This window comes from Triticum urartu, chromosome 3A (genome assembly GCF_056163025.1).
Source record: "Triticum urartu cultivar PI428250 chromosome 3A, HENAU_Tu73, whole genome shotgun sequence".
NCBI lineage: Eukaryota > Viridiplantae > Streptophyta > Magnoliopsida > Poales > Poaceae > Triticum > Triticum urartu.
Genome location: NC_141875.1, coordinates 612116073 through 612127787, shown reverse-complemented (window position 1 = coordinate 612127787; position 11715 = coordinate 612116073). Strand labels below are relative to the sequence as shown.

At 56.3% G+C, this 11715-nt stretch overlaps 1 protein-coding gene across 1 annotated transcript; it reads right to left on the bottom strand.

Annotated features, from left to right (window-relative positions):
* Window positions 1–494: 494 nt before the first annotated feature.
* LOC147980792 (uncharacterized) lies at window positions 495–10751 on the bottom strand. Its single transcript, XM_087516955.1, has 7 exons — window positions 10624–10751; window positions 9214–9408; window positions 8945–9101; window positions 2174–2390; window positions 1591–1730; window positions 1400–1462; window positions 495–1308 (listed from the first exon to the last, which is right to left on the bottom strand). Exons 1-7 carry the CDS (start codon window positions 10695–10697, stop codon window positions 1123–1125), a joined length of 1032 nt encoding a protein of 343 aa, XP_087373081.1. The 5' UTR covers window positions 10698–10751; the 3' UTR covers window positions 495–1122.
* Between the last annotated feature and the right edge of the window lie 964 nt (window positions 10752–11715).

Sequence of the window (11715 nt, the reverse complement as noted above, 5' to 3'; positions counted from 1 at the left end):
CGTGGATGTTTAGTGCACCATTAATTTCGGGGGCGTCACACAGCGCCACCACCGCGCCCGCCGCCAGCCACCGTCTCTAGGTTGCCGGAACACCACCGTCCGAGCTTTACTGCCGTCGTCCTCTGCCCCGGGACGGGGAACCGCGCGCGGGTATGGAAGGTCCCGCCGCCGCCAACACCAACCCGACCAGATATAGGAGCGCTTGCCGGCGGTGGCGTGGGGGAGGGGGGGGGGGGGGTGGACGAAGAGAAAAGGGGCTCGCGCCGCCCCGGCCGCCTCCTGAGGAGACGGTGCTAGGGCAGAGTCGAGAGGAGGAGGGCCCCCATTTGCAACTAGATGTTTCTAGGGTTCGTGCCGCTGTTTACTCGTCCGTGACATGGGGTTGGGCTGTTAACCCGTCTTCCAGAGCCTTCTTCACACATGACAACACACAAACGTCATAATAGCTAAAGTGTTTAACTTGATAGCAAGTTCACAAACAACAATTACTCGCAAGCTTCACTGAGTTCAAATTACTGACATAAATGAAAACATGTGATAATAAGCAGGGACATCTCCACTCTTCACTCTTTACAGGTCGTTTCTTCATCCTCCTACAAGATGGCAGCAATGATAGAACTAGTAAAGAACACAAAATTTGAATATTTAAACGACTTTACAGCGATGTCACATATTCAACACTTTCATACACTGGCAGTGCCTCCACATGACATCAGAGATGGAGAATTGGGAAAGACTGACATACCGACATTTCAAAGGCTTGGCTGATGGCGAAAAATATAGTCGCAATATACTCCCTCCGTTTCAAATTAGTTGACGCATATTTAGTACAAATCTGCGTCAACTAATTGGGAATGGAGGGAGTGGTAGTCAACCATGATGTTCTATTCCAGTCCTGTTACAGACCAACTAGGGTTCTTGATTACATAGTGGTTCACGTTCTGAAATCACAGCAGCAACACTACTTTTCTCAGTACGGTCAACGAGTATATGGAGTCATCTAAACAAAAACATGCAACGGCACCACTAATCTTGTACATGGCACAACTAAACAGAGCAAAGAAAAACAAATAGCAGACCAGTTTCAAACACCAAACAGATTTGGCTAAGAGCTAACAGATTTTAGGAGATACAATCATCAAGTTTTAGGAGGTACAAACACCAGTGAACCGCACAAAAACTATACAAACATACACCCACTAACAAATTGAAGGAGATTGGGACTCGAACCTGGATTTTGGAATGTAAGGCTAAGAGCTCAGCACGTTTCTTGCCGAGTTTCTCCATAAATTCCACATCGTCAAGGTACTTCAGAAGATAAACACACAAGAAATAATTAGTCAACTGGTCAATCAATTTCCCACAAAATGGTTCTTTACCACACAATTTATGGCATTACATCAAATGACTTTCTTATCCTTTCCTCCTCTTCTCTCAGTTCTTCTTCTTCATCGTCGTCTTCCTGCACCCGAGGAAAAAACACATAATTAACGTTGGCGCAGCAAAACAAATATGCCACTGCAAAAGATGGACCACAGGTAAGTAACACTGAAGATACTAAAACGCTAGCTATTATATATGTTACCATACCTTGTTCTGGGCGTCGCGACACACCTCGTCGTTACATGTATCATAACCAAGGGAGAGATCAGTGTGGCCGCAATCAAAATGAGTAGGGGGGTGCTTCAGATGAATACTTCCATTGTTCGTACAACCATGGCAGTGAACATCTAAAGGAAGATATGAGTGAGATTTGTCATTTAAGTGCAAGATAACCAGCCTGGCTCAGATACACGAGGATAGCTGAATAAGTGGCAAAAAAAAAGCATGATTGCAGCAGCACATACAACTGGTTGTGTGTGAACCAGTTCGATTGCGATATTACAAACATAAAGCTATGTATGGTAGAAGATGGCACAAAATGGGCAAACAGTCAATAGTAACAGCTCCACAATAACCAGAAACACATTCGCAGTTATATCTATCAGCTAATTTCAAACTGTATTCCAAAACTGCTTAATTAATATAAGAGTGTATACTACCCTTGCCGTCAGGGTTAACCCCGCAGAAACTGTTGAGAAAATATCCTGCCGCAATGTTTTGACCTATATCTAACAGCTAATTTCAAACAGTATTCCAAAAATGCTTAATTTAAGATAAGAGTGTACACCACCCTTGCTGTTAGGGTCGATTCTGCAGAAACTGCTGAGAAAATATCCCGGCGTATCGCTTTGATCAAGTGTGACTTCAGCGAAGAATTGATTGACACTGCCCGCATCATCATCAACTCCTTTAGTTTTCATAGTGATATTGCGATGGTAGTACCATGCATTGGGACCTTCGCAGATTGATTGCCAATGCACAATATCTTTGAGTTCATACTCGAAACCCTAGAATGAGCATGGGTTGGATCAGTAACGTTGCATGCACAAAGCATCAGTTAAGGGACGACTACGAGTAACGTTGCGACTACGAGTATCTTGCATTGTTAGGCGTGAGTGAAGGGACGACTTGTCATTCCGCTCCCTTGTAATTGATCCCTCGCTATCTGCGCCGCGCGCCACTCCGGCGCCGGCGGCCACTGCTCCTGCCGGTCGCCGCTACGGTGCCGGCAGCCACCCCTCCCCCCTCCCTTCCCCCCGCCCCTCCTTCAGCGCCGCGCCATGGCTGAGCGCGTGGCCCTCTCGGGATCTGGTGGATCCAGTTCCAGTTCCCCACCGGCGCCCCCCCCCCCCTCCCCTGCGCTCGCTGCTGGTGCCGGTGGTGGGCTCCGCCTTGGGACCCCTGGGCCCGGGCGGCCCGACGGTGCCGGCAGCCGGCGACGCGCCGTGGCGGACGAAGCGGGGGCGCCGGGAGCGTTGTCGCCTGGCGCGCCCGCGCGCGCAGGGTGCGCGCACTCTTCCGGCCCCTAGGCCGCCGCCGCACTCGCGGCTGCTGGCGCGCTTCTTCGGCTGCTGCTACAACTGCGGAGAAGACGACCACATCTCGCGGGAGTGCACGAACCCAACCAAGTGCGTTCGCTGTGAGGGCACCGGGCACAGCTCCAGGGAGTGCCCGCTGCGACGTGGCTCCTCGTCCGGTGGCAGCTCCCCCAGGCCGCCTGCTCGTCGGCAGCGTTTCTCCTCTCCGCCGACGTCTAGGCCGCTGCTGGGTGCGGTCCCCCCGCCCCCGCCGCTGGGCCCCCCGCCACCCGGGGCCGTCCGGCTTGGGCGCTCTTGGAGCAATGTTGTGCGGGAGGGCTCCAGTGAGGGATCGGTGGATGGCCCGGCTTTCGCCATCCCCTTCGCCGGGCTCCCTCCCGGGTGGAGGTTGTAAGGCTGCCGCCGGCGCAGCGGGTGGAGGAGCCATCCTGCTGCTACCTTGAGCGCTCCGAGGAGATGGAGCGGCTGGAGGCGGAGCTCGCGCGCGCGGTTGTGGTTACCATCGTCGGAAATCGCCCGGCGATGGATCTGGCCAGTGCGGCGGAGGCTCTTCATGCCGCGTTCGACGTCGGGCCGGCGTCCATGTCCATCCGGGCCTTCTTCCCCGAGGACTTCCTGGTGCTCTGCGACTCCATTCACCTCCGGCAGCGCATGGCGGATCGCGGTCGGGCGGACGGCCCGGGCTTCACACTGACGCTCAGGCCCTGGATTAGACAGGCGCAGGCTACGGCGGTAAACCTCCCCTTCCTCATTCCGCTTGACCTCGTCGGAGTGCCGGCCAACGCGTGGACGCGGAGGACGGCGGACGTCATCTTAGACGGCTATGGGTTCGTGGTGGACGTGGCGGAGGAAAAGTCGAGCCGTAACGACATGTCTCACTTCTGCGTCTGGCTTCGCACGGCGGACCTCTGCCGCATTCCCTCCCGCAAGCTCCTCTTCGTGGAGGAGCCGGCCCTGCCGTCCGCGCCGGCGGCGCGTGGCCGCCCGAGGGTTTCCTCTCGGGCTCGCGCTGGTACCCTGCGGTACCCCATCGAGATCCGTCGGGTGGGCGACCTCCCGGCGATGCCTCGCCCGCTGCAGCCTCCCTCCTCACCACGGCCACCGCCGCCACCGCCTCCTTCCCCGCCTTCCGCTGATGGCCATGGCCCCGATGCTGGCTCGTCGGGACGCTGGATGGAGGGTGGCTCGTCTGCGAGGTGCGTGGAGGAGCCCAGCGGTGGATATTTCCGGTGTTCCTACGCCGGGAAGGTGGACGCGGTTCCGGATCATCGTCGGCGGGCGCCTGCCGGCGCTGGCGTTGGTGACATCACGCCGTGTGGGGCTGGCTCTATGTGCATGCCAGGTTGCGCTGCCATGGGGCCCGTTGAGGCCATGCGGGCTTTGACCACGATGGACTCTGGGACCTGGTACCAGGAATCGCGGGTACGGACCGGCCCCGGGCCCGCCTCGGGCGGGTCATCCGGAGTGGATATAGATCGGATGGATGTTGGACGCACTCCCTCTGCATGTAGCGGCTCGTCCGTCCAATCCGCGGAGGTGGGCAGTATGATTGCTGCTCTACGTGGCAGTTCGGCAGGGGCGCGCGGGCGCTCTCGTGATGCTTCTGCTGCCTCCTGGTCGGCCTCCTGGGCGGTCCGCAGCACCGGCTCGGGCGGGGTCCGCCTCTCAGTTGACCTTGGCCCCGCCTTCGAGGCATCGGTCTCCCCGCTGCATGCGCGCTGCTCTCCCCAGGCGGACCCACGCGGGCTTTCACCAATAAGTACCCATGCAGCTCTGGCCCACCCAGCTACACCCCCATGCAGCAGCCCCTTTGATCCCGCTTCGTCACCCCATATGCTGGCCACCCCCGCTCGAGATTCTGCATCCGGCCCGTCCACCCCGCCTACCGTGCTCGAGCAGGTCCTATCTCAGATCCGTGATCACATACAGGCCCCCCTCTTACCGCTCCCTGATGTGTAGCGTGGCCGGCGCAAGAGGCCAATCATTCCGGACGAACTTTGTTGCCGCAGCGCGAGGTTGCAGCAAAGTGCCAAATCCCTGCCGTCGTCGTACATCAAACAGGCCCAACGGGTCTTGATGTCCAAGATGGGCATCTGTGAGCTGGAGGATGAGCCACCGGTGGACTGCCTGCAGAAATATGCGGAGCTGTTTCGGAGCCCGCTGCCTCAACACCGCATCGACGCCCTAGTGAGGCTCTTCTCCTTAGATGTCCCTCTTGAGGAGGCCTCGCTGTCTCTAGAATTCTAGAGGATCGGACTGGTGGATTGTACGCCTTGTAATGGAGATTGCTAATCATAACATTATGGTGTGGAACGTGAGGGGTCTCAACAGCGCAGCTAGGGGGGCTGCCATGAGAAGCTCGGTGGAGGACGCCTCGGCGTCGGTAGTGTGCCTTCTGGAGTCAAAGCTCGAGAGGGTGGATCAGCGCCTGATCCACTCGTTGCTTGGGCTGAAATTTAACGCGTTCGTGGCCCTTCCTGCTCAAGGCACGGCCGGCGGAATCATCATCGCATGGGACTCCACGATGGCCACTGTGCTCGCGTTCCGGATCGACCAGTTCTCTGCCACGGTGGAGATGATTTTTGGGGAGGGCAACCAGTGGACGCTTACCGCAGTTTATGGCCCAACCGACGACACGTTGAAACCTATGTTCCTTGATGAGCTCCGGGCTATCAGGGGGGCTTGTGCGGGACCCTGGGTGGTAGCAGGAGATTTCAATCTCATTGTTGAAGCGGCGGACAAAAACAACAACTTGATCAACAGGCGCATGATGGGGCGCTTTCGGCGCCTCCTAAATGACTTGGAGCTTAAGGAAGCATGCCTTATTGGACGAAGATATACGTGGAGCAATGAGAGGACTCGCCCTACCTTGGAAAAGATAGACTGTTGGTTCTCCACGGCAGATTGGGACACCGAGCACCCAGGGCACTTGTTGCAGGCCTTGTCCTCCTCCATCTCCGATCACTGCCTGCTTCTCATGTCAACCAACGTCTCGTTCCATCACAAATCGCGGTTCCACTTCCAAAGTTACTGGCCCTCTCTTCCCGGGTTCCATGATGTCGTCGCAACGAGCTGGAACTCGCTGCCCCCGAAAGCCGACCCCTTCGTGGATCTATTTTTACGGCTAAAGGCCACTGCTAAGGCGCTGACCAGGTGGAATCAGGCCAAGGTTGGCAACATCAAGAGCAGATGCTGCTGGCAAACGAGCTCATCCTGTGCTTCGATCAGGCGATGGACTCCCGACCCTTGTCAAGCGGAGAATCATGACTCCGCAAGCAGCTCAAGAGGAAGGTGCTCGGGCTGGCGTCTCTACAGCGGACCATAGCCCGGCAGAAGTCGCGCATCTCGTGGCTAAAGGCTGGGGAGGCAAGCGAGGCGTTTTTCAGGATCTATGCGAGCCAGCGGCGCCGGAAAAACCACATATTCAGGCTGAAGTGTGGCGCGACAGAGGCAACATCGCGGGCGGACATGTGTGAGATGGCAGGGGACTTTTACGAGGGCCTCCTGGGCAGGCCGGTGCTGCGGCAGCACACGCTCCGCCTGGCTGCTCTCGAGCTGCCGGCGGTCGACACTACGACGCTCGAGGCCCCCCTTTCTGAAACCCTAACCTGGAGCACTATAAAGGCCATGCAGCCTGACAAAGCCCCGGGGCCTGATGGATTCACCACGCGTTTTTACCAGACATGTTGGGCCATTATCAAGGAGGCGGTGATGAAGGCAGTGCAGGCTTTCGATGGTGCGGATGGTAGGGGCCTGGAAAGGCTCAACGAGGCCTTCATCGTCCTGCTGCCCAAAACAGAGGGCGCTACAGACATCAAAGATTTCAGGCCCATAAGCCTCATTCACAGTTTCGCCAGAATCCTCGCAAAGGCATTGTCGACTGAGCTCGCCCCGCTAATCCCAAAGCTGGTTGACCGCAATCAGAGTGCTTTCATCTCCGGTAGGTCTATCCTGGACAACTTCATGCTCGTGCAACAGTCCATCCGCACCCTCCACCGCAAGCGAGCGCCGGCTATCATCTTCAAAATCGACATCGCCAAAGCCTTTGACAGCGTCTCATGGCCGTTCCTCCTTGAGGTGCTATCGCACCGTGGTTTTGGCCCAAGGTGGATCGGACGGATCTCCACTCTCCTCTCGACGGCTAGCACCCAGGTGCTCGTCAATGGCTCGGCCAGCACTAGCTTCTGGCACGGAAAGGGGCTGCGCCAAGGGGATCCTGTCTCTCCAATGCTGTTCATCATCGTCATGGATGTCCTCACTGCCATGTTCAGGAAAGCGGAGGAAGCGGGCGTCTTCTCCTCGCTCCATGCGCTAGGGGTGCGCCATCGCCTATCGCTATACGCTGACGACGCCATCCTACTGCTCAGGCCTTCGGCCGCCGAGATGGACGCGGCAAAGGGAATCCTAGAATGCTTCGGCGAAGCCACGGGACTTCGCTGCAACTTCGCCAAGAGCTCCATCTCCTTGATCCGCTGCAGTGTGGACGACGTGCAGGGCATTGTTCAGGCGGCGGGCTGCGCCGTCAAGGAGTTGTCAATCACCTACCTTGGCCTTCCCCTATTGCTGCGTGCCTTGACCCGTGCAGAGCTCCAACCCCTTGTGGACAGGATTGCTGCCCAGCTGCCTACATGGAAGGCCGGCCTCCTCCGTCGGGTAGGCAGATTGACGCTGGTAAACTGCAAACTCACAGCGATGCCTATCTTTCACCTGATGGCGCTGGACCTCCCACCATGGTTCTTCAAATGCATCGATAAGCTGCGTAGGGGCTTCTTCTGGCGCGGACTCGAGGACGCCAGGGGCGGGTGTTGTCTCGTGGCTTGGCATATTGTTTGCTCCCCGAAGCCTCTGGGTGGACTGGGCGTGCTCAATCTGCGGCTTCTGAACCAAGCGCTGCGGTTGCGCTGGCTTTGGTTTCAGAAAACGGTGATGGATAAGCCTTGGGCAGGCCTGCAAGTGGGCATCTCGGACATGGCCATGTCTCTTGGCCAGGCGGCGCTCAGGTGCACCATCGGGAACGGGCGCGGAGCTAGCTTCTGGCACGACTCTTGGCTCGACGGCCGCGCTCTAGCGCTAAGGGCTCCTCATCTCCTTCATTTTGTCCAGCCGGCCGGCAAAAGGATGAGCGTCGCGGAGGCCCTGCATGATCATGCCTGGGTTCATGCAATTCGTGGGGCACCAACTGTGCCGGCCATCGCCGAATTCCTCGACATCTGGGAGGACGTGCGGCATGTCACTCTTTCGGAAGCGCCAGACATGTTCTCCTGGCGGCTTGGAGTGGCCGGCATGTACTCCTCCCGGGACACTTACGCCGCCTTCTTCCTGGGACGGGAGATCGCGCCATGCGCGGACCACATCTGGCGATCTTGGGCGCCGCTCGAAGTAAAGATCTTTGCATGGCTTGCGGTCAGAGCTAGATTGCGGACGGCCGATCGTCTGGCTCGTAGAAACATGCCGCACACTAGACTGTGCCAGCTGTGTTGCCAACAGGACGAGGATGTCAACCACATGCTCCTGGGCTGCGTGTTCGCGCGCGAGGTCTGGTACCGCGTTCTACTCCCGCTGAGGCTGCACAGATTCACCCCGGACGGTACAAAGCCGCTAGTAGAATGGTGGCCCAACATGGTGGAGACCGCACCGGCGAGCCAACGAAGACATCTCAACACCACTACCCTCGCCACTTTACGCTTCATCTGGCTCGAGCGTAACAGCCGCGTCTTCGAACGCAAGGTCTCTTCGGCCGCCGCCACGGTAGAGCTCATTAGGGCGGAGCTCCGGCTTTGGATTAGCGCTAGGGTTGTAGGTGGATCCCCTTTTCAGGTTCACTAGTACTTGCAGTAGTTGGCCCCTAGGCGGAATTACCTTGTAATGATCCTCTGTCTCGGTTCCTCTCCTTCTATCTTAATGGAAAAGACATGCAGCGCTCTTGCATGTTCTTGAAAAAAAAAACAAAGCATCAGCAATAAAATACGGTAATCCTGGTAGTGGGACTGAGTGAGGGCGAGCGGGGTGGAGAGAGAACGAACCTCATCGTCGTGCTTCTTGTCCAGTAAAGCTTCAACCAGTCTGTGCACATTCTCCGTTTCCCTCTCGGCTATTTTCAAACTTGTGGCGACCTTCCTCGTACCATCTGACCACTCAAGAGATTCACGTATAAGACGCTCCTTTTTTGTTTCCTTGGACCTAATTTTAGATCAGACAGAGCATACGATTAATAGATGTTACGTTCTTCAGAGAAGGTAAGAGATTCTCTTTTTTTTTGAGAGCGAAAAAGAAAGAGAGCTCAGAACATTACGTGTCAGTGCTACTGTCACGAGCATAGGTATGGAGAGCACTTGCAATTGCATCAAAACTCTGGAACGGCCGACCTGGCAGCTCTGGATATGAGTGATACACTCCTGAACGATCCACTCTGACGTAGACTGGTGTAGGCAAACGGAAATGCCTCCAGGCCATAACATGGTCGGTGTTCCAATAAGGATTGGGAACCCTGCAGTGGGAAGGCTCGGTCGATGAGTACAAGAATGATTGTATGTTAGATGTTAGAGCGTCTGCAGGCGCGTCAAAGCCGCCTCATACTCTATCTGGTCGGGAAATTTCAATCTAGACAAACGCCTTAAATGAGCCTCAAATGACCAGGCTTATTGTCTTCCCTTGTATCCAACCAAATATGGGACGGACATGAGGCGTCTGGGCATGAGGCAGCATGAGGCAGCTCGACCCCGCCGCAAATTACACTAAATTCATCAAACCCTTCCTCATCCTCCCGCTACCCTTCAACCTTTCCCGCGCCAGAGCTCTCATCGTCCGCCACCCTCACCCCTCCCATCCTCACCATCGGCCCCGACCCGCCGCCGTAGATGTCATCCAGCTCGACCTCAACCGTCGCGATGGAGACGCAGTCTGCCTCATCCGTAGCCGTCCCTTCCTCGGCTCCGTCTTGCAAGGCGGAGAACGTCGCCCAGAAGATACGGCGGCGGCGGCAGCCGAGAGAGGGAGGCGGCGGCGGCGCAGGGAGGTTCAGACATGGTCGAGCAGCTGTCTCCCCCGCCGTGCCCGGCACCCCACACCCTTTCCATCCGAGCGTCGACGTGGATTACGTCGTCTGACGCCGTTGAGACAGAGGAGGATTCAACGGTCGGCTAGGCTATTCCGGACAGCTTTTCGCCGACGCATAACCTGACAATGGACGTATGTGACTCGCCGCAGCTCGTTCGGGCGCGGATGAGCACGGGCACCAGCGGCACTCGGGCTGCGCTCGACATGTTCGATGGAATGACCGAACAAGAGTCGGTACATTTTTTTTGCTCCTGTCCGATCAAATTTGTGCATAGACCACTAGTTCATTTCGCACATGACCAATGCTTGCAAACCATGATTACGTAGGAGGCGTTCATGTCGAATATGATCAATGACAATGAAGATCCGACCGGAATGGAGTATGAATTGAAGGGCACCACTGCATTTGAAGTTGGGGCAACATCCGATCTCAATCCGAGCAAGAAATAGAAGAAGACCAAGACAGCGATGGTAAGAGGTCCAGCATTCTCAAGATATGAGGACTATCATGGCGTGATGTGACCTGGAACCTTGCCGCGAGAAATCGGACTGAAATTTAGCTACGAATCACCGTCAACAGACAAAACAATTCGATTTCGACAAATTACAAACAGGAAATGATTAAGGACCAAGAGCAAGATCTTACGTGGAAGGTGGCGTCCGCCCTTTCGGCTCAACGGATCTCATCTTTACCGGCGGCGGTGGTGTGAGGTGCCCCATCCTCTCTTTTCGCTGCTGCCTGGCCTCAACAGATCCGAACCTTGCCGGCGAAGGCGTAGCTGGGCCCAGGCTACCAGGGCGTGGGGAAAAAAATTAAGCCTATATGCTACTCCTTCTGTTCATTTTTATAAGTCGTTTCAGACAACTGAAAATAAGCTGTTTTACAAGCTGTCTGAAATGTCCAGAGCGTCTTATAAAAGTGAACAAAGAGAGTAGAAAATTTCAGAAGTGGCTAGGGGCGTAGGCGCGCCCAGCCCAACACTTGGCCCCCTCGTGACCCGATCGAACACGCAACCAGCTGCCGTTCGAGCAGGAGAGAAGAAGCCACCCGCCGATCGCTGCTCAGCCACCCCGTCCATCTGCTCGTCTGATGAGGCGGCTGTTAGGTTGATCTCTATCCCGTTCGAACCCAACGGGTCGAACGGTCCCTTGACTCGCGTCCTGATCGGGGGCGCCCAACCAAACCATGGTTGGTGGGTCCCTGTGACCCGCGCTATATAAATAGAGGTGGGGGCCGGGGCACGACTTACGAGGTTAATCGCTGCCATAATCCCTACCGACACTCCCTTCTGATCTAGGGTTAGCGTGGCGCTCACGGGAAGCTCCACCACTGCCGCCATCTCTCTGCCATCACCGGCCCCTACTTCAGGCCGGCGCTGGATCGAGTTCGTCTGCAGCAGCAGAAGGTAGGTGTACCAGAATGATCTAACCTATCCGATCCAAAGCAATCTATCAATGGTATCAGCCAGATCGGGTTAGATCTTTTTCGGTAGAAAGAATTCAAAGCAAAAGTATCATCCTTCCCCAAAGAACCCTAGAAGGGCAGAGAAAATCAAACAAAAGAACAAAGTTTTCACCGGAGAAGGGCCTCGGGCCTTCGCCGGCAAAGTGCGCCGCCACAAGGCCGCGCCTGTTCCTCTCGATCCCGTCGCGCATCGGCAAGCCGAGGCGACAGGGACGAAGAACCTACCCCGAAAGGGGTAAAGAGCACAGCAGCCACGCCGTTCGACGGCGGCGC